This window comes from Anabas testudineus, chromosome 14 (assembly GCF_900324465.2).
Source record: "Anabas testudineus chromosome 14, fAnaTes1.2, whole genome shotgun sequence".
NCBI classification, from domain to species: Eukaryota; Metazoa; Chordata; class Actinopteri; order Anabantiformes; family Anabantidae; genus Anabas; species Anabas testudineus.
The window spans coordinates 18,150,259-18,172,562 of record NC_046623.1 but is presented as its reverse complement, the minus strand read 5'-3'; the positions used below and the strand labels follow the sequence as shown (position 1 = coordinate 18,172,562).

Genomic DNA, 22,304 nt, shown 5'->3' with positions numbered 1-22,304 from the left:
CACTGCAGGGCGCACACCCACCCACGCACACATAAACAAACACAATGTACCTATCTGTTTTAGCAGGGAGCCGTTCTCTGACTTCCATCTCTCCTTTTTCTTCTCTGGACTACTCTTCCTTCTTTCCTTCCCTTTCTCCTTCACTCCATTCTGCTTCCTCTTTTCTCCCTTTTGGGTTTTCTCTGCAGAGAGACAGAAGATGGGCTAAGAAAAAAAAGTTTTATGCTAATCAGCTGCTGAATGTGTTTTCTGAGTATCTGTGGGCTTTTCAGGAAATAGTTTTACAATTTATGCAACAACTCAACAACAAGCTGACAGAAGCACAAGGTGGTAAAAAGTTGAGAGACAGAGAAATTGAGGATAAACAGTGTGAAATGTGAATGTAATCATTTGAAATATGTGCACAATAATACTGTGACTGATATTGTACAGGGGGAGCACTCAGCTGAAGTCATCATCATCAGGCACTGATAAAAGTTTCAAATCAATTTGTGTTTGCAGAAGAGGAAATAAAGCCCAGTGCAACAGGTGTTGTTCATCTGAGGAGGATCCAGACTGACGCGTCCCTCCTTAGACACACACAGAGTCAGTAACTCCTTCCTAACTGCCCATATGCCGAGAGACTTAACAGGAAAGCAGAATAACAAAAGATTGATGTAGTCTCTCTGAGACCCTATGGAAGATTGATGTCTGCAGGAATACTGCCGCTCTACGAATGTTGTCCATTTTACCTTGAGAAGTGTGGATCTTACTTGCAGTCGGAAAATGTATAATTCCCAAAGACATAAAAAAGTCAGGAGCCAACTAGTTTTATTTCCATTGACAGAGTTATTATATAAAAACTGTCGACAGCTTCGCGCCTTGAGCTGCATCAGTGTCGGGGCCAAAATGTGACTCACCTCCTGTGAGCTCTGGTGATAGATGGTCTGTACAGTTCATCTAAATCTGGTCTCCCTAGTTAACACTGAAATACCCAGGACGCGTTAATGCTTGTTTTAAAGGTACTTTAATAATTACGTTTGAAGGTAAGGCTGTCGGGGCCTTGATGAACCTACTCCTGGGCTTCTCAGATCTCTGTGTGGAAGCACTGTGCAGCCTGTTCTCGTATCTTTCTGAGTAAAAAAAGACTTTTTTGAAACGGAAAAACAACAAAACCACCACAGTGTCAGATACACTGTCAGATTGAGCCTCCCAGGACAGAGCTTACTGCACAAATTGCACACAAACACACGAGCTGTGTGTTGGTCTTCAGGTCTGCGAGCATGCTGACACACACACACTGTATGACATGTAGCAGAGCCCTGCAGAGCAGCTCCCTGCTGCGAGCTGTCCTCTCACTCCACGAGACCTCACTCGCTCCCTCCAGCTGAGAGTGTGGCAGGTAATACAACAAACAAGGATGTGTAGACATGAGAAAAAGACAAAATAAGAACAACACCTGACAGTCCAGCCCGATACGGTGATGATGTTACTGGAAGCTGAAGCTGAATAAAAGATCGAAGTACTGGAAAGAAAAAGTCATCAGATCATTGTTTCAGCTCTAAATTCAGTACCATTACTTTTTATGACGTGATTCTACTGAAAGACAAAATGCACTCGAGGCCTAAGTGCACGCACATGCAGCCACGTACAGTGATGATCTGTGTGTGTGTGTGTGTGTGTGTGTGTCTCATTCGGTGACACATGGAGCCCTTATTGTTGGGATGTCTTGTTGTAACAGGCTCCTGCTGTTTACACAAACACTGAGTCCTGCCTTCGAGCCACTAACTCTCCTGCTGCTGTGGATCATGTTCATGTATGTGTGTGTGTGTGTGTGTGTGTGTGTGTGTGTGTGTGTGTGTGTGTGTGTGTGTGTGTGTGTTGCACGAGCACGGCAGGCGGCACCTGGAGGTTCATTGTTTAGAAGCTGGATTTATTTGGTTTTGTGTGTGTGCAGGACTCAGCAGTCACCGTAGGGCGATCGGATACGTACAGTAGTGCTGAAATAAAAATAATTCACGTTTAGCTTGAAGTTAAAATGATGTGTTGTTCCTGCTGACAGTGTGTGTGTGTGTGTGTGTGTGTGTATCTGTGTGTCACAGCAGCAGTAGGCTGTCCTCATGCTTGCTTTAGCATGGAGGAGCAGGACGTGCATGAATGAAGCCGAGAGAAACCAGAGAGAGATTTCACACTGAGACGACCAGCGTGTGTGTCTGTGTGTGTGTGTGTTCTTAAACTCTCTTATACTTTCTGTAGATGTGTCGACACATTTTAGTCTAATACCATCACATCACATCGCTCCACTCAGTTCAACGGGCTGTTTGAGGGTTAAGACCTGGTTTTAGGGTTCAGGTTAGAAAGTATAGACGAGTAGCAGCACAATACATAATGTTCACCAACATTAGTGTGAACTGAATGTTTATACTGGCCTTAAAGTTTCAGTGTCTGCGTTCATGTTCATGCTCGACGGGTTTCGTGCTGTAATTCAGAAATGAAATGTAAGGTGAAGTGGAAGAATAAACAATGCAGACGCATTATGGAACCTGACAGCGTGCATGCTGATCACAAGATGAAATGGGATGGAATGAGGTGTGAAAAGAGGGGATGAGTTTTACTTCCAGGTTCATGATGGATCATCTCGGTGAGCTGGAAATTTCTTTGTAAAAGTTACGAGTGTAAGAAACACGACGTGAATGAAGAAGCAGGAACAGTGAGTTAGTTTGTCCTCGTTAAACCTGTTAGTCAGGAGCTCTGACTTAGATTTTTAATTCTTATTTAATCCTGTGTCAGTGGAGCTCAGAGTAAAATGTGAAATATAACTATAAACTAAACTAAATTAAACGTGACACGGACACTTTAAACTAAAATTATGCACTGAGATAAAGCTGAGCAGGGTCTTAGGTCCTGGACTTGTCGCTGCCTGAAATCCTCTGACATGTGGAGTTAGTGTGAACATACAGGAATACTGTATGAAACTTTTTTTATGAGCAGCATTTATAAAAGACCAAACAGAAAAGTCGTCTCTCCCCCTTTTTCCAATTTATTTTATGGCTTTTGCTGAAATTGCAGAGGCCATTAACGCCAGGGGATCTTCGAGCGAGCTCCCAGAGGGAACGCTTCTTCTCCTAAATTGTAATTTCTGTCTTTTTTTGTTTTGACAGGAGGACCATCTTATCCTCTGATCCCCCAGTGACCATTTTTCAACATTTTCCCAGTTTTTTCTAATCTGATCTTGTTCTTTTATAAGTTCCTTTGCTTGAAAAGGAGGAAAACTAAGTCTTTGGGTTTTCAAGGACGCCTGAAGGCTCAGCTTGAACGTGTGGAAGCTTTTCCCCTGCAGGTTGTAATCTCAGCACAAATCCAACTATCAGCAGTGGAAACCTTTATAAACACATTTTTGTCAGATCTGTGTTTTTCTTCCTCTTTTGTCTTTACGTTCTTCTCTTGCCTTCCTCTCCTTCTCTGCAATATTATCCCTCCAAACCCTCCTTCGCTCTCTTGTTTCGAAGGTGCAGCAGCACCGGGGGATTCGTCTTTTTGAAGTCTGTGATTAATTTCCCCTCTTTCTAGGTCTGTTTGTGTGTCTGCGTGTGCGTAGCCACTGTGGCCCATTTCTTACCTGAGCTCATTAGTGCAATGTGAGAAAGTTTTTGTGTCTCTCCTACTGTTTTTCTTCCCCTCTCTTCGTCCTTTCTGTCCTTTCTTTCACGCTCACGTTCTCCTCCCGTTCCCTTCTCTTCTTCCACCCTCTCTTTTATCCCATTAGCTTCTTTGTCCGTTCACATCCACCTCTTCCTTAATCCTTATTTTTGCTGGCTTCCTCACACACTTGCTGAGGGCAGATCAGAGAGGCCAACACTAACCACTGTCAGCTTGTCACAGTGTGGTTTGAGCCAGAATGTAAATGTAGTACACGTCCTGCATAACAATAATACTGTGGACTGTGTGTGTGTGTGTGTGCTTTAAGAACATGTTCCACCAACAGAATATAACAGAACCTGTATTTTAATGTGTATCTGGATCTCCTCTACACACAGGTATAAATGATCCTGACACTGATCAGCTGTGTTGAACTGAGACAGGTGTCGTCAAAACCCAGTTTCTCCATCATGTTTCAACTGCGACAGCGGTGAAAGTTTTTATTGTACACAGTCTAATGAGTTCCTGTAAATCCAAAGAGACTCAGAGACAACAAGTTACCATCTGATAACTGAGTAAAGAGATTTTTTACTTTTAATCTAAGTTTAAATAATAAATAATTCAATCACAGGTTCAACTGAGTGTTGACACTAAAACCTCACCTTACTCTGATTTCTCATTCTTATCTGATGAAAGTCAAACTAATAATACTGTAAATCAGCCACTATTCATGACTTTCTGACTTCTGCTGCTGAAATTGGCTTTTCATGTTTGAACTATTTCCGTTATTTGTAATTCATTCATGTTGTCGTGCTCCGGTTCGACTCTGTTTGTGCGACTTCTTTGCTGTTTTTACTTTCTCTGTGCTTTTCCGCCTGCATGTCCGACTACAAAACGAAGGCCCGTCCGCCTGTCTGCCTCGCTGGTAACATGCTAGTATTCACAAAGCATGACGAGAGCATCCCTCGACACGTCAGACAGGTTTAACATGACAGATGAAGAACTAGAAGAGACAGAGCGACAGACAGAGGTCGGTGGTTCTGTTTTAGGTGGGTAGAGAAGAGACGTGTGTGTTTTCCACATGGAAAGAAGCCTGCAGGGAGATGACAGCAGAAAGGATAGTGTTACTGGGTAAGCTCAGGGTATCTACAGGTTCCTGATGAATCTGATTTCACAGTTGTAAAACCTTGCTGTGCTGCATAGAATCAGCTGTCAGATCAATTTAACAGCAAAAAATGAAATAAATACTGACAAATATAGTCTTTTTAAAGTACACACAGGGACACTGAGAACGTCTTTAAACACACTGAGCGCTGTGAAGCATGTATCCAACATGTTGACCTGATCAATTGGGCAAACAGCCGTCCACTTTCAGAGGACAAAGAAGAACGAACGACTAAAACAGGGCGTCAGATGAGACAGCCAGGGAAAATATAACTTCATAAGGACACCAGAAGAAGAGAGAAAGGGAGAAACGGACGAGGAAAACAGATTAAAGAAGAAGATAAACAGAAATGAAAAGTGGAAACTAAACGAGCGAGATGAAAGAGGAGGAAAAAAGGGAGCTACAAGGTGAGGGACATGACAAATCATTACAGCAGACAACCTCATCGTTCACTCTCTGCTGCTCGCTCTGTCTGTAACACACACACACACACACACACACACACACACACACACACACACACACACACACACACACACACACACACACACACAGCAGCTATCCTCTCTAATCTAACTCCCGTGGCAGTGTGAATAGATATGGCTGTTTAGTGCCAGCAGCTTCGCTCCCGGTACCTGATGGCAGCAATCTGCTGAGTCAGGAGCTCTGCAGTGTGTGTCTGTGTGTGTGTGTGTGTGTGTGTGTGTGTGTGTTAGTCAGAGTGTGTGTGTGTGTGTGTGTTAGTCGGAGTGTGTGTGTGTGTGTGTTAGTCAGAGTGTGTGTGTGTGTGTGTGTGTTAGTCAGAGTGTGTGCGAATGTGTTTGGAAGATTTAGTTGAGTGCAGAGATGTGTGTGCAGTTGTCCTCAGGAATGATGAGCACTGCACATTGAGCACTTCAACAGCCGCAGGAGCAGACTCAAGAGTTCACCACCATCACCACGCCAGCGACATCAATGGTATTACCATGACGACAAGCTTTCACCGTCATCGCCATGACAGCTGCAGGTCACGACTACTAGAACCATCCCAGACAAACACCGGCCATTAGCATTTCCTAACAGTTTTATTTAACCACCTATAACACAGCTGATACTTATCTCTATGATAAGCTTCTTTTTATCTACTGTTGACCTGATGGAACCCGGTCATGTCTTTATCTCTTCCAGACTCCAGGTGATTATCAGGCTTTTTTATTTATCTAATGTTTTACTCAACTCATGCCCTAAGAGAGACACAGTAGTTTCTTACTCAGCTCAGTATCCCACTTGTTTTTAGACCTAAAGAGTTCACTGACCTGATGCTGAGCGTTGGTATCTGCACTGATACGATGCTATAGAATCTACACTGATTAAAGAAAACTGATCCTTTCTTTTCTGGACACTCACTTCGTCTGTCTCAACCTGCTGACTTCTAGAGTTGTATTCTGGCCTTTAAATTTCAGTTTAAATATGGTACAAAGGTGAAAAAGATAAACGTCATTGACTTTAACAAGTGGTAAAAATACAAACAGGCATTTAAAAGAGTCAAACACTAAAATCTACTACATTTAACCCGATGTCCCACCAAGATTATAAAGCTCATTTCAAGAGCGGTATCGAACCAACACAGCCAGTTTCAACCTTCCTGTTCTCCATCACAGAGCAGCTGCATGAAATGCATCAAGGTCAGTCAGCTGTGTAGAGTGGAGGGAAATCCAGCTCCATTTATGTGGATGGTGTGTGTCACAATATCTGGCTCAACTATTATTCCAGTGTTCTTTGCTCAGCAGGTGTCAAGTGTGGCCTGCTGTGAAAAAATGATGACAGGCCATTTCCAAAACTGTCCACCCACCGCACTCAGTCAACAAGGGTTTGGATGTAACAGTCGTGCACTTGAGCTTTTCAAATTCTATTTCTTTCTGGGTGAGTGTGTGTTGGCAGACGTTTTTTTTTTTTACATGTTCAAGTGTGTGTGTCCAGAATTTCAAAAATAACCACAACACCCCCACGATTTCTCCCTCTTACCTCCAGCCATGTCCTCTTCTAGTAGCTGTATCTGCAGGTGGAAGATCTTCTCCTGGAGGTCGCACAGGGTGTGTTTCATTTTCTCCCTCCGTGTCACCATGTAACACAGGTTACGCACCTGAAACACAAGACGTCACTGTTAGAGACCAGAGGGTGGAGGTGCATCACTGGCTGCACGTTTCCTCTCATCTCGTGGTGATACTGGATGAAACACCCTTGAATTAGGACAGTGCAGCAGTGTTTCTATTCCCCGACTGTGCACATCTGCACAGTGCAACATGAACAAATGTGAACTCTGAGCTGTGAGTTTTTCTTAGCTGGCTGAAGACTTGAGATAAAACAGGAAAGGCTTGAATCTGTCTGTTGTTCAGTATATATATATATGTGTATATATGAAGGAGAGATAAGCAGGATGAAGTTTAGTGTGAGGTTTTACGACAATAATCCATTTGTACAGTACCTGCACAGAAAGTTGGTGAGTAGCTGGTGGTTAAATTAAAACATCTACACAACAACACCGTCCTTTGCAACTGTGATATAATAAACACATGGCCGCGTGATACACTGGAACGTCATGTGAACATACATGAGCACGCTCTGCTAGAGATAATGAGCGAACTGCACACAAACAGAACAGGTCGTCACATTTACACACAGACGGATTTATTTCATTAAACACACACACACACACTGACTTAACACTTAGCTCAACCGTGCAGCAACAACCAATGTGACTTCTGCCATTAGCATTATTCACTAGGTTCCTGAGATCTGCATTAACAAACTACCTGTCTCTGTATCTGCTGTAGAGAACGAAGACACAGACAAACATCAGGAACATCTCAAGTTGGTCTCTTATTCTGATGAAGTGAACAAAGCTTAAAGTACAGAAATATACATCAGAGGTTTATGTGCAGGATAATGAGACGATCAGAGGTGAGAGTCAAGAGGAAACTTCCTGTTTCCTGCTATAAACTGGATCCTGGAGTCTTCTTCCTCTCAGACATAAAGTCCAGCTGAGCTCTCCTGCTCCTCTATACTGTCAAATTACTATCACATGTCCCTATAAGCAGCATGTGTGTGTGTGTGTGTGTGTGTGTGGACGTTGAAAAACTGCTGTGGTAGGAAACGTGTGCACTACTGTTTTCATTCGGTTATACACAACTAAAGGGAGAGAGAGACAGGTAGGAAGAGAGACAGGAGCTGTAGCTGTTAAATGATAACAGGGTTGTTTGAATGGCTGCAGACAGAGTTTCTAACCACGTCACCTACAGTTGTTTAATTATTTATACATTCACAGAAAATAATCCATGAGCTGAGAGAGACGTCGTGCAGACGACCGAAGATGCTCTAGATGATGCTGTACCAGTAAAAGAAGAGACAGACAGAGAGCAGCAACAAGTGATCAGCAGTTACTGAGTCTGTAACTGTATCTTTAATATTAGCAGCGTCCTCTTAGCTGCTGTTGTTACAGACAATAATATTAATATATTACTCATCATACATCATCTCAGCTTTGGTTTAATGCTCTGCACATACAGGTTTTCATGTTTGGGATTTGCTGCAAATCACAAACAACACATTGGTGAAATGTACCAGACAGGTCGGAGTAGGGAGGGAAACTAATTGGGTCCAAGCCAGAACACCTGGATCCCAAACTAACAAGCCAGAAACTGGACCTCTGCCAAACTGGATTTTCACTCACAGCTAATAATACAATAACTTAGCTATAGGAACATTTGTAAAGAGGTTACACACACGTAAGGACACAGAGAACATGAAACCACATCATACACCTGCACTGCCTGTAGTTCAAAGTGTGTGTGTGTGTGTGTGTGTGTCAAACAAGTGCGAGATACAGAGATAGAAAATAGTTGGTAAGTTCGTTTGTGGAATTTTCCCCTGAAACTAGTGCACACAGAAGGTGCGTTCAGTGGCACCAGTCAAACCTCAAACAGACCAAACAGAAAGTGTCACATTGTGTTTGGTTCCTGTGTTAATGTGACGATGATCACGCACTCGTCTCCTCATCACTCCTCACAGATGTGTTGGAATCTGCTGCTACTTCAAGTTGAACTTTTCCACTTGAGCCTAGAGTAAAAACTTTTCTGCAGCATTTCAAAAAACCTTTTTTAAGGTTTCTAAATGCACAAATTGAAAATGACACAGGTTGGAGCTCATTCTGTGAACAAGTGTCTGGTCTGCGGCTGAAGCTTAAAGCTAGTGTTAGCAGCTGAAAGAGGGGAGGGAGGGGGCAGCAGAGCGGTTTTCCTTTGAGGCTCATGATTTCCAGAACTTGCATATTGAATCTTTTATCAGTATGTGTGTGCAGGTGTGTGTGTGTGTGTGTGTGTGTGTGTGTGCGCTGGCAGTCCTGCAGGCTGGCTGTTTATCTGTTGGTCTTGATGGATTCATCAGCCTGGCCTATCTGACCCATTCCATCCCTGTTAGAGCGCTGCAGATAAAAATAGCTGCTCAACTGGGACACAATGTGCAGAGCCTGGCTTTGATTAGGACACTGTGTGTGTGTGTGTGTGTGTGTGTTGTACACTACTACCTCTGCCTGGACACATGACAGGGGAGTGGAGAGCAAGACAGGAGGTAAAGAGGAGGAAGAGCAGTGAGAGAAGATGAACCCGAGTCCTCTCTCTATACACCAACACATTCTCTCTCCTCCAAACTATAAAAATAAAAGATCGAATTTAAACTCAAAGAAGAAACATGATGTACATGTAAACATGTAATAAACCTGCTGATGGAAGTGAACTTGTATATTTCATCAAATGTACCAGAACATTATGCATTATACAGAGAAACTGTGTAAAAGGTCAGCAGTCGCGCGTGTTCTGTTAATTTGATCCACACTTAACTGGGACGTGTTAATGTGACCACCTGGTTTAAACACTTTCTGTTACACGGGAGCTGAGTTACGATGAAGTGACCTGAACCCTGGATTTCATTCTCCTCTGACCTTTTCTAACTTCTCCGTCTGTTAAAGCCTCAGTTGTCATTTCCCAGCTCTCTCCTTTGCCATTCTTTCCTCCCGTTTTAATCCTCCCATCTGTCCTGAAGCCTCGTCTCATCCACACATCTGTACTTTCCATTGCTTTTCAACTCCATCTGTCTTTCCGTGTGTATTCGTTCATCCTGAGCAGCTGCTGATCTCCGAATCAGCAAACGCAGCAAAGCTCCATTTTAAGACATGTTAACCCACGGATCCCAAATCTAAGAACATGTGTTAGGTTAAATTTGTTTGACACTACTTGGCACCAAAAGGTGGTAAAATCCTCTGCACAGTTTACCAAGTTTCCCCAAACATGGGCTTCGCGTCACGACGGGGGAGTAGAAGAGATTTGACTGTTTTCCTTCTGATAAAGAAACTGGATTTGGTTGGTTTTTATTAAAGTATCAATATTTTTCCAAGTCGAGCGATCGTGATGACTGTTTGTCTTTGGATTTCTTCACCAGCCTCGGAGTGAAATAACATTTCTCTCTTTTTTATGTCAGGAGAGTTTAATGTGAGATGGGTTGTGAACATGTTTATACACGTGTCAGGACATGACCGTGCAGCAACTTCCCTCCATTTATCAATTTAAATGACTTCTTCTTGACCAGTCGGGTGAGATATTTGCTCGTTCAAAGGTATTCGCTGCAGCGTTCGGCTATGACAAAGTCAATATGACATATTTTTGGACACTGCATGTTCATTAATCTGGTCGGCATAAATTCAACTTGACAGGTAATTTGTTTTTTGGCATGTGCCCCAAAGAGGTGATTTAAAGCACAGGACGAGACAGGAGTAATAAAATGAAATCAGCTAAATGAATCCATCAATGTTCAACATTTAACACTGAGACGTGATAAACAACTGATAACTTGAACTGTTGTGCTTCAAAGAGAATGACAAGAAATCAAATGTCTTAGATCAGAACATTAAGATGTTTATTCTTGAGGCTTCATTTAAAAAAAACATTTATCTATATATTTATTTTATCTATATATTTATTTTATCTATATATTTCTTTTAATTATATATTTAATTTATCTATATATTTATTTTATCTATATATTTAATTTGTGCCACTTCATAGTGTCTTTTTCGTCCGTCTTTGTGTCTACACACTGTCTTAGTTTGATGCTACTGGTTCATCCCTTCTCCTATAATCCCTTGATGACTGAACCCACCTCCTTTCTTTCTCATCCATCCATGACTCGACACACTGGAGATAATCACCATTACAAGTGTATTAACAGTGCTGAGCAAAGCCGTAGCCCCTCACAGTGCACCATCTATATCACAGCCACTGTAAGACTCAACTCCTCGAGTGTCGCTCACGCACAGAAATAATCATACACAAACTATACGCACACACGAGTCGCCCTCTCCCACACACACACACACACACACACACACACACACACACACACACACACACACACACACACACACACACACACACACACAGTGCTGTCATCAGCCACTAATTACATCAACAGGTGTCTGGCAGGAGGGCACCGTGCCCTTTGCATGTGTGTGTTTGTGCAGTAGATGTTTGTGTTTATGTGTGTGTGAGTGAACTGGTCTACTGGCTATTTTTGTCCTCTGTCTCTGCAACTTCTACAAGCTTTGAGGGGTTTGAGGGGTGGGACTTGGTTTTAGTGTTAAGGTTGGAATTAGGCTAAGTTCATAGTAAAGTTATCTCTATGTTACTGTATGTGGACATCTAAAAGTAGAATAACAAGAGAAAGTTAAAGTTCTCATTCACAAACCAAGTTCTGAGAATTTTGATTCAAAACCTAGAATCCTGTTGTTCTGTGTCAAAGCAGGATAAGAAGATAGATTAATTTCTGAAAAACATGGTTAATTATCAATAAACCATCATCATATGGATCATATTAATACCCAGATGTCTGTCATGTATTATTATTATTATTACTATTATTATTATTATTATTATTATTATTATTGGTCTGGTTGTTTAAAACCCACATGTCAAGATGAAAAATGACATTTGTTTTAACTCACCACAGATTTTTTGCTGTTTCCAGACAAAATGAAACAAATACAAACAAAAAAAGTCCCAGTAGGAAAATTGTCATCAGCATTTATTCATGCAGGGTTTTTAATACGCCTTCTCGTTATCTGTTTCCCCTCAGACAATGATCAAAACTTGTTTTTTCCTTTCTCTTTCTCACATTTGAACTCAGGTTTAACACGTTTTCTAAATATGCGAAACCAGTGTTGGAAACATCCAGTAATTAATGAGCGTCTCTTTCCATTTGAAGGCCGTGTGTAGGTGAAGAGACCGTGTGTGTTTGTGTGTGTGTGTGCTGCCCTGTGCGGAAATGCAGGATCTACGTCAGAACTAATTCCCAAACCTAGATAGAAACAAAAACCCAGTGGGACCCAGTGTGTGTGTGTGTGTGTGTGTGTGTGTGTGTGTGTGTGTGTGTGTGTGTGGCTCTATAGAAAAAAGGAACATGTAACTGTGTGTGTGCTATTCTGAGAAAGAGAAACAAATCAAGTGAAGTGTGTGTGTTTGTCTGAACTTCTACAATAGATTTTGCAGTATTGACTTAAGTGATACGTGATGCACATGTGGTAAATTACTGTGAAGAGAGAGAGAGTGGGGGAGAAAACACTTTTTTCATTTTACTACTCAGTCAAAGAAGAAAAGAGAAAGAAGATAACAGTCTCACTTCTCCAACTAACTTCAAGCTCAGATCTATATTGATCTGACCCTCTCAGCTCCCAGAACACCGACTATAAACCTGCGCTGCTTACTAATGAGCACCATCGACTGTTCATTGGCCCCGAAACACACACACACCACTGTGAGGAAGCAGCCAGCAAAAGATCAGGATTATTGATCTTTAATTGGCCCAGTATCGCCCCAAATCCAATATGTAGAGCCTGGGTTAATTACTAACAAGACCATCCCACTGGAATAATTAAAGGGGAGTGTGCACTTAAATGCAGACAGCTTGATGTACCGTCGATCGGCTCTGCTGCAACTACAGATCCAACTATTTGAATCAATTCGTCAATAGTGATGCTGTTTAGATGCACATTAATAATAAACACAGACAGACAGCGTGACACAGCGATAAGTGATTGAGAAATCATCAGCACTGATTTGGTGTCATCCAGAGTGTGACAGGGAAGGGAAATGTTGGTCAGTGGGTCGTACGAGTGTGTGGTCGTTTGTCCAGCGATGAAGCCACAGGTGTGGAGCATGTAGCTGCTTCGGACCCAGAAGATCATTCTCTTCTATCTAAACACACCAACTAAGTCCCAAATCTCAAAGGGATTTTTAATGGACTTTTCTTACATCTGGAACTTAACCCAGATGTTCCGGTAACTTAAGATTTCATTTATGTTAAGTTAGATGTCCAAAGACCTTTTCCCAAAACTGATTCTAGATGTGCAGATCTGACCTGTAAATGATCAAATAACCTGTTCTGACTGGTTTGTGATGCACCAAACTATTTATCCTTGTAATTAACTCGAGAACATTTCTAAAATATTTCTGTGTAGCTTAATGTAAAATATGTCTTTAAAACTACAACAGCCCAGTGACTTACACCATCCCAGCAACACATCATACGTTTTCATGTTTCTACAGAGAGAGTCTCTGATATTATTGCTTGTTTATGTTGTTTTATGTATCTTTAATACATAAAACAACATAAACAGCTTTTAGGTAAAGTGAAGTCTCGACTTTCAAACTTTAAATCAAATTGTCAACGCACATGTTCACTGTGGTGTTTCATCGTATGGTTTCTTATTTAAATGTTTCCTGTTCATACACCTCCAGGTGCTGTCTCATTCCATATGTAAAGCTTTAACAAACATCTTTGTATTTATGAGGTGATATTGAGAGGTGCTATACAAATACACTCACTTTGCCAAAGTCCCTGCAACATACACAGACTGTATAAAAGACTGTGGGCTGTAATAATAGATGCCATAAAAGCAGATCTTGGCAGCAGGTCCACAAATATCTGTGTGAATTGTAAAGACCTTCGGATATGATCAGATAGCTGAAGGATAAAGTAGTTTGTAGTGCTCCTCAGAGGACACTAAAACAGTTGGCAACTTGATTTCACCCAGAGCACAGAGCAATAACACTGCTACACACTGACCGAGTCAGGGAGTCGGTCAGTGTGTATTATCTGGATGCTTTAACTAGTGGCCACGACCCAAAGTAGATCACAAGCATGTGAGGTGAAGGGGCGACCACCAGATAAGAGCAGCACTATCTGGATTCAATAACCTCAGATGTAAAGTTGAAATTACATTTCTCTCTCGTGCCCTGTGCACAGAAGGACTTTTTATACCTAAGATGTTTTATTTTCTACTTTGACTTGAAGGAAATGCAGTTGTGTTTATTTTAAATTCACCTGTTCTGCTGGAGCTTTAAGGTGGTGACCAGTTCAGGTGGGGGATTAGAACAATTAGTCAGTTAGCCAGGTGACTTCTACAATAGCTCTGAACATGTGTTCACAAATAGAAACGGTCAAAACTTCTGACCCCTTGAAAAGTCGTATGTTCAAGGTTAAAGGTTAAAGCCAAGTACTGAAAATGGGATAAATACACATTAAAGGAAAAGACAGATCAGCTGAAGGCAGAGAAACAAGAATAAACAGAGAATAAAAAATTCCCTTAAATTATTAAAGGTATTTAAAAAAATAAAAGGAGGACAACAGGAAGGAGAAACCGTAAGAGTGGGAGGAGAGAGAAAAGGAAAGAGGGAGGCAATAAAAGGAGAAGAGAAGGAGGGAAGGAGGAGAAAGTGGGTCAGACGAGCAGACAGACTGTGGAGGCTGCAGCAGCTAAACCGTCCCTGATGTGCAGCACAGACTACAGTCAAGCACACGCTCTGTAGTCTATCACACACACACACACACACACACACACACACACACACACACACACACACACACAGTACATGATTTATTAGCTTCTGCTAGTCAGTCAGCGACACTGTAGTAACACCCCTATGGGATCCATGGCAACATCATTCTCCAATCAGAGCTCAGATGTTCATTTTATCGTCTGTGTTTCTTTTTTTAATTCACATTTTTCGCGTCTGTGTTTGTGGTAAAACTTCATATAACTCTTTTCTTCTGCTCTCGTTCATATTTAAGTGTGTTCAGTATTTTCTTAATCTTACAGGAGTATTCACACGCTGCACACGCACGCTGACATGCCTGCAGGAGGAGGGAGTCTGGATCTCTGCCAAAGCAATAAACTCTAAATAAACCTTGTGACACCAACATTCAGCTCCTCTCTCGCCTTTCATTCCTCTACAATCACGTACTCCACTCTTCGTTTTCCATGTGCACTGCTCTACCTCTCTTCACTTCCTACAAATTGCCCATGCATTGTCCACGTAGAGACCAAGTGGAAAGGAGAGAAACGAGGGAACCAAATAGAGGGAGCAGCAAACAGGCGTGCACACACACACACACACACACACACACACACACACACACACACACATGTACACACACATGTACACACACATACAGAGGGTTTAATTAAAATGAGAGGGAAGTGTGTGTACACACAACACCATGTCTAATAGCAAATATTTAAAGATCAAATCCCGGTTATGAAAACCTTATTACTCCAAAGCCCCCGTCTCCATTGGATTGAGCTTTTATTGGACAAACTGTTTCATATCAGCAAACAACACAGGATTTGGGGGGGGATTAAATTGTCTCCAAAAATCTCACTTGACAATGTATCCAGACAGCACGGATCGGCCGTCGCGTACGAAGCATGAATAAGCCCTGAACGGATTAAAGAAGAGGCTGGTCTGAGCTTCTGGAAATTTCTGGTGCTTTGCGCCACAGTGACTTGAGGATTCCCCACTTGTGAATGTGTGAATGTAGTTTTTTAACTGGCGACCAGGAGCACGTTGCTCACAATAAATAATGTTTATCTGCACTTGCACAAAAACTGATTCAACCTCGGTCTGAACTTTACTTTAGTTTCACAGCGATGTGAAAGTGTTTGTAGTGATATTAGTTTTAACGCAACATCGTTTCTGAATGAAAGAAGTGACACGTTCATTAAAGGAACGAGTCTCAGGGAGGTGGTCCGGGTGGATGAGTCCTGGATTTGACTAAGGAGAAGTATTCTGGTGCTACCGCACAACTCTTTATGTACTTTACTCTCAGAATGAGCAGATTACTGCGTCCTCACTGCACGTGTCAGTGCTTTTTTATTCATCACTGTTGCTCTCTGTGATTTCGATTCTAGATCTTTATTTCTAACTGGACGGTGAGGAGTATTCACTTTACTGCTTTCTTGTCTTTGCACCTTTTAGAGACCACATCAGAACCACTGAATCTTCAGGACAACAGTTCCTCCTCAGCTGTGATCTCATGCTGCAATAACACTTTTTATTCATAATTTGGGTTCAAAGTAAAAATCTAGTTCTTGTGCTTACAGTCGTTGTAATTTGTAAATAAAACTGCACTTTTACGTTTTCTTTTCTACCTTCCTGGATAAAGTACTTTACTATATGCTCGTTATTCACTCATTGACCACATACTCACACATGAATGGCAGCAGATAAAGTGTGTGAGGCCAAAAATAATATGGTGAAAACTGTATTATCACAATATTCAGCAAACTGTCCTGAAATATTACTATTAGGTTATACACAGCGGCATGTTTCATATTAAAATGATCTTGAGCAGTATGTTTGTGAATCCACACATAACCTTTATATTTCTACAGTTTCAACTGTGACAGGACGAGGACTTCTACAGACTTTTCTACTGTACAGAATTGAAGACTAGAGGAAAGTGACTGTGCTTCCTCTGGAGGAGTTTCCCACTATTTGGCAGGTAGAGTACAGAGGTTCCTCTCCAACCGACTCTTCTCAGGAGGGGAAGTCAGGGAGGAAGTTATTCTGACTCGAATCACACCGAGCAGCAGGAGAAGGGCTTCACGCAGCAAGCAGAGAAGCCTAATTGGCTGTGTTTTATTGCCCGGCCAGTCAGGGGTAAGCGGAGGTCTGAGGAATGTGTTTGCAGATGCTACAGGGCGCTCAGCAGGGACGCTTTATTCCATAATGGTTTGAGAGGCTGGCTGGGACAAAATTACAGCATGTGGGAACATTGGCAAAATTGTGCTCAGAGCTTTATGGTGAAACTCAGTTGGGAGAGTGATGGATTTTGGGCGCTAACAGGGTGGGCCCAGCTGACTGTAATCTTTGTAGCCTTCCAATTAGCTTCAATTTATTGCACTGAGGATTTACAGACTGAGGACAAGCTTCCCTGCTGAAACAGAACTAGTTCAGGCTGGTCAGGGTGGATGTGCTGGCACATTGTTTGGTCTGCTGTGACCATAAAAGCAAGTTAAGCAGGTGATTATCTTAAAACACGGGTCTTAAACGGTCTGCTCACGTCACTCTTAATATTTTTTACATTCTTTCATCCTCAGTGTTTGTTTGTAAGGAGGATTACACATCTCCTTTTCTCTGTTGTAATTATGTTTTGCACCTACGGGCGTCTGTAGCAGCCTGATTACAGGAGTTGGAATGAGTTACAGAGCATACGTGTGAAGGTTCCTGTGTGATGACGGTGGTTTTATGTCGCAGTCGTGATCAACACAATGTGCTTCAAAGTAAAACCATCGGATTTTTCGGAAACGTCGGCACCGGTTATTTAACTTAAACTCAACATGATCTATGATCCAATAAAGTGCGTTTAGTCTCCAACAGACTCAAAGTATCAACATGTGGCTGAGAAGGAGAATCGAACGTTTACCTGCCACTGAATCTGACAACAACTGTTAAAATGTCAATAACTGGTGCAGAAACTCTGAAATGTCTAAAATGCATCAATAGCAGAGAGAAAAAGTGTCTCCTGCTCCATGAAGTGAGACATTTAAACTAAATTCAAAACGTCTTGTTTGAAAGAAACATAGTTCGTTTGTTTAAGAACAGGCGCACACTTCGTTTCTGTGCTTCATTAAGTTTAAGTCACACCATCACACCGTGTCAGACAAGGCGAGGGTGCAGCAAACAAAAACAGTCTCACTTTGCCTCTCAGAGAACAACAGACACTGACTCCAGGTTTTATAAATGTGTCACACGATCATCAACCAAGACTGAAACAAACCAGTGGTCACAGCAGACTGTTCGTGTGCAGCAGACTCGGTTCGACGCTCACCGAGTCGCGAATGCACCAAAAAACGGTTTTGTGCTGCAGGTGTTAACCAAAGACGCACAATGTGCTGCAGCACCAACCCCAACACAGTAAAGTAGAAACAACAGGACTTCAGACTGTTCAGCGTGTTTTTAGGTTCAGTAGCTCGTTTGACTTCAGTTATCGCTGGAATCGTTACGATTCTGTCCCTCTTGGTTTGTTTTCCTGTCCTTTCTCTCTCAGTCTGTCCCCCTGTACATTATATCACCATGATCAGCTCCACCTGTGTCTCACCTTGATTCCACCTGTGCACCAGCCTCCCTTTTTAACCACTCCCTCATCCTGTACTCCCCTGGCAGATAGTCAGGTTAACTTTTGTTGGTCTTTGTTTGGATCAGGGCCTTTCTGGTTTGGACCTTGTTTAATTTTGGATTTCGCCTCGTGTTCTGTTGGAACTTGTGTGAACCCTGGACCTTGCCCCTGACTCTACCCACTGAGTTTCTTTTCTGGTTTTACACGGCGCCTTTTGTTGCCCCGTACGTTTTAGAGACGTGTTCTTTGTGTCTTTGCTCTCTGCCACGATCCTTCAGTCCCCTGGTTTCTCTCCCCTGTTCCTGTTTCGTGCTGTTATCATCCTTTTTTCATTAAACTCCTTTCTCATTAATCTGTGTCTGGCACTTCTGGGTCCTCCTAAAACCCTGAAACGTAGCAGGAATGATCATATCGCACATTTATCTACACTAAGAAACAAAAATGAGGACACTGATGCACTGAAAGACAGGAAAAACTAGGCCGCTGGAACCACAGGTTTCACTTTATGCTTCTGTACTGAATGAAGAATGACTAAAGAAACTGAAAATGTGCTGTGTTGCTCACTACAGGCTTCTGATGTGTCACCTTCAGTTAACTCCAATGACAGAACAGAAGAACACTTGTTATAAAATACTGTTAACCATGTTGCTTTTGCAGCTGTAACTCATACTGCTGCAAATACACCTGTCTCCACTAAACACCTCGTCAATGAAGTGTCACAAAAACTCACAAAACCACTAAAATGTGCCAGAGCAGCACGCTAACGTCACCGGAGTGTGTCGCCAATGGAGGTTAGATATGTAATATTTCACCTGGACACAGGCTTACTGTAACAGTAAACAATAGGTCTCTGAAAACTGTGTTTAGAACTGAGGTTTCGTTGGTTCATTTCCTCTATTACACTGTTTCTGTGAGTATTATACAGAGAACACACACACACATTAAACACACACCAAGAGGAATGTAGCAGTAAAACATGAAATCGATATGTCTGACAGGTAACCTGAGACAAAACTTTGGAATTGCTCGTCTTCGGTGGACATCTTGCCTTGTCTGACTGTTGGCTGATAAAATCAAAACCACATGATTTGCCGCCTGCTGAGATGATTTAAGCTGCATCGAAACTTCTGCAAAATTCCCTGCTGTGTCTCTGCTGTCTGCGCAGTCGACAACCTGTATTTGGATTTCAAGACGAAACCCTGTCGATGTGAAAACACTTAATGGGTTCTCCTGTTATTATCAAGCAGGTCACTGCTTCCTGTCAGTAAACAAATCTAATTAATTTAGTTCTGTGTTTGTCACGCGGGACCAAAGATTCAAGTTTCTGCATTTAAGAAAAATCCCAAATTTTCTGTAAATGTGGTTTAAAATAACTGTTTCATCACCACTGCTGATGTGGCCTTGAGCAGAACACTTAATCCTGCTCCAGTGAAGCTTCTCTAAGGCCAACAGATCGACTTCTGATAGAATAAAAAAAGTCAAATAAACCCAAGAAAAGTAGCTGAAAGTACCACTCAGCTTCACACTTGTGTCAAATTAGAGCCTAAACCTCAAACACGAGTCCTATTTCCTCAAAGGTTCCATGTTTAAACCTCGTACAGCAGCTTTTAATATTACACATATAGGATTAAAGAAGCACTATTGGAGATGACTGCATCGCCGGGCTCTCAGAGGATGTTATTAAATTGGATCTTAGGGAGCGGCGGCTACCGTCGAGTCTTGTGAAGTGAGATTTTACGGTTGAGTTGTGGCAGTGTGTCAACTGGTACCGTCTGAGAGACCTTACCGTAAAATATTAAAAGGCCTCGGTCAACTGGGGGGGGGGGCCCTCATATCGTTCTCATTACTTATTGACAGACCCCTATCTGTGTGTAAGGCAGCTAGTGAGTGTGTTGGAGATAGTTGACCAAACACCAGTGGATGAAGGTACAAACATGTTCATGCACACAACCAGTAAAAGACTGAGCACAGCAGCCGCCACATACAGCAGTAATCCTACAGTATGCACACAGGGTAGTGATTGATCTTCTCTGTATGTTCAGTAGAGAGATTTTAAGTATGACTGTGTTTGTGTATATGGACAGAGGACACACACACACACACAGCGCCAGGGTGTGTGTGTGCTGCCATGCTGCTTCTACTGTCTTATCGAAGTGATGTGAATTTAAGGTTTACCTTCCAGTGAATTATTTATACACGCAGCAGCCTTGGCACCTACACTGGCCAAAGGTCTGAAAACGTATACCACACACACACACTGCATGTATGTACCAGCGCACACACACCGTGCAACAACACAGGGTCACACAGAATCATACAGCCGAAGCAGCTATAAATATTTATACCTCTCCGGCCTCATATTTATTTCAACCAACAGAGCTCGTATCAGAGGGGCAGCGAGACGGTGAGGATATCCAGAAAGAGGAGGAGGTGATGAAGAGAGATGGAGGCCAAAAAAGAGAGGAGAGGAACAAAGTCGTTGTTTTACAGTGAAACGAGAGAAAATGGGAAACGGCGAGAATGAAAGGAGGATGATGTGGAGGAATAGTCAAGACAAAGAAGTCAAGAGAAGATAAAGACGAGGTCAGAAGTGTGTGCAGAGCTGAAGTCACTCAGTAGCATCATCGCTGCCACTATCGAGCAGTCTAAACGGCGAACATTGAAGCTGACCAACCACGGCACTTAGCTGGGATAAAAGGCTGCGTGGCCTGGCCTTTCACTCCGGCTGGAAAAGATCAGCCGCAGGTTTGCAGCGGCCAGACGAGAAATGTCAGAGAAAATATCAGAGCGATTCTAAAAATAAGAGTAGAAAAGAAGACGGCGTTGGTCAGAAGACGCTTTGTTTTCTAAGAGGTGGAGAAAAAGTTTCATGCTGTTCCTTGAAAAGTCCAACACCTTAAAATAATACAGCAATACGTGCATGTCCCCGAGCAGAAAGGGAGGTTATCAGAAATAAAATAACACTTCACACTGTGTGGTTGTTCTGTCGCAGAAACACACATATTGTATATTCAGAATTTGGTGAGATAGAGCTGGAGCTGAAATGTTTCATCTACAGTTTTATCACTTACATCAAACTTCTCATCAAGTTTCAGCTCCAGCTCTTCACCAGTAATGTTAAAATACACGTGCTTTCACTGAAGTTGGCATAATTAGGTGTTTCTGATCACTCGTTGGGCGGCTGGAAGGCAGTTCAGTGACCTTGTGGCAGAGCATTAGCAAAGGCTGGAGTCAAAGGAGCAGCTCTCTGTAAGCTCCGAAGCCTCAGGGCTGTGTAACACAGCCGAGCCTAGCATGCAGCATTTTAAGCAGCAGTGGATCTCGACAGGAGGTTTCCAGCAGAGTGAATGGTGCTCCAGGCTACCTGAAGGTGTAAAGCCTGTTCTTGCCTTCAGCTCAGTCAGATTCCTGAGCAGAAAGGAGCAAAGGAGCAGTTTCACATTATATTTCTTGTTTTTAACCTCTTTAAAATGTCAGATTGACTTGCTTACATTTCCAGGTTTTAACCCTCATCACTATCCAGTGTCAGACTCTGGCCCTTGGCTCAATCTCCAAATTGAAGGCTAAAGGTGTGTGTTGGCTGTCAGTAGTCTTGACCTTCTTAATTGATTTAGGAGGTTTTTTAATGTGTGGCTCAAGTAATACTTCATTTATCCTTGTTTACTGTTTCCTTTGCCTTGTGTTCATTTCACTATTGTATTTGTTTGAGGTAAAGATAATGTCTGTGCTCACATAGGACGTTAATGGGAGGATTATTTCATGTCCAGAGGAAACCAAATCCAATATCTGCAATGTATGTTTGTTTTCCAGGGTAAGAAACTTTGAGTTGCAGCCAGTTTTACCCAGAGCTAAATCGCACACCATCAAACTTAAAGACAGGAAATAACACTTCAATCCATCTAACAATAGCTAAACCAGGTTATGGATATCAGCACTGTTTTCTGGTCCTGGTGGGTGGGGGAGTTTTCACCTAATGAGGTTTTCAGTAAGTAAACTGTGCCAGAGTTCCAGAAACACCGTCCATATCTAGCCACAT

The 22,304-nt window shown here is 42.3% G+C and overlaps 1 protein-coding gene across 2 annotated transcripts in view; it reads right to left on the bottom strand.

Moving 5' to 3' along the window:
- jade2 (jade family PHD finger 2) overlaps nt 1-22,304 on the bottom strand; it is a 157,162-nt gene that overhangs the window by 22,511 nt on the left and 112,347 nt on the right. Inside the window, exons 11-12 of one of the 2 annotated variants that reach the window (XM_026372017.1) lie at nt 6,788-6,905; nt 51-182 (exon numbers count right to left, since the gene is read on the bottom strand). In XM_026372017.1, the coding sequence (XP_026227802.1) occupies nt 51-182; nt 6,788-6,905 (250 nt within the window). The remainder of the gene's footprint in view (nt 1-50; nt 183-6,787; nt 6,906-22,304) is intronic. The other variant, XM_026372018.1, reaches the window with a different exon arrangement.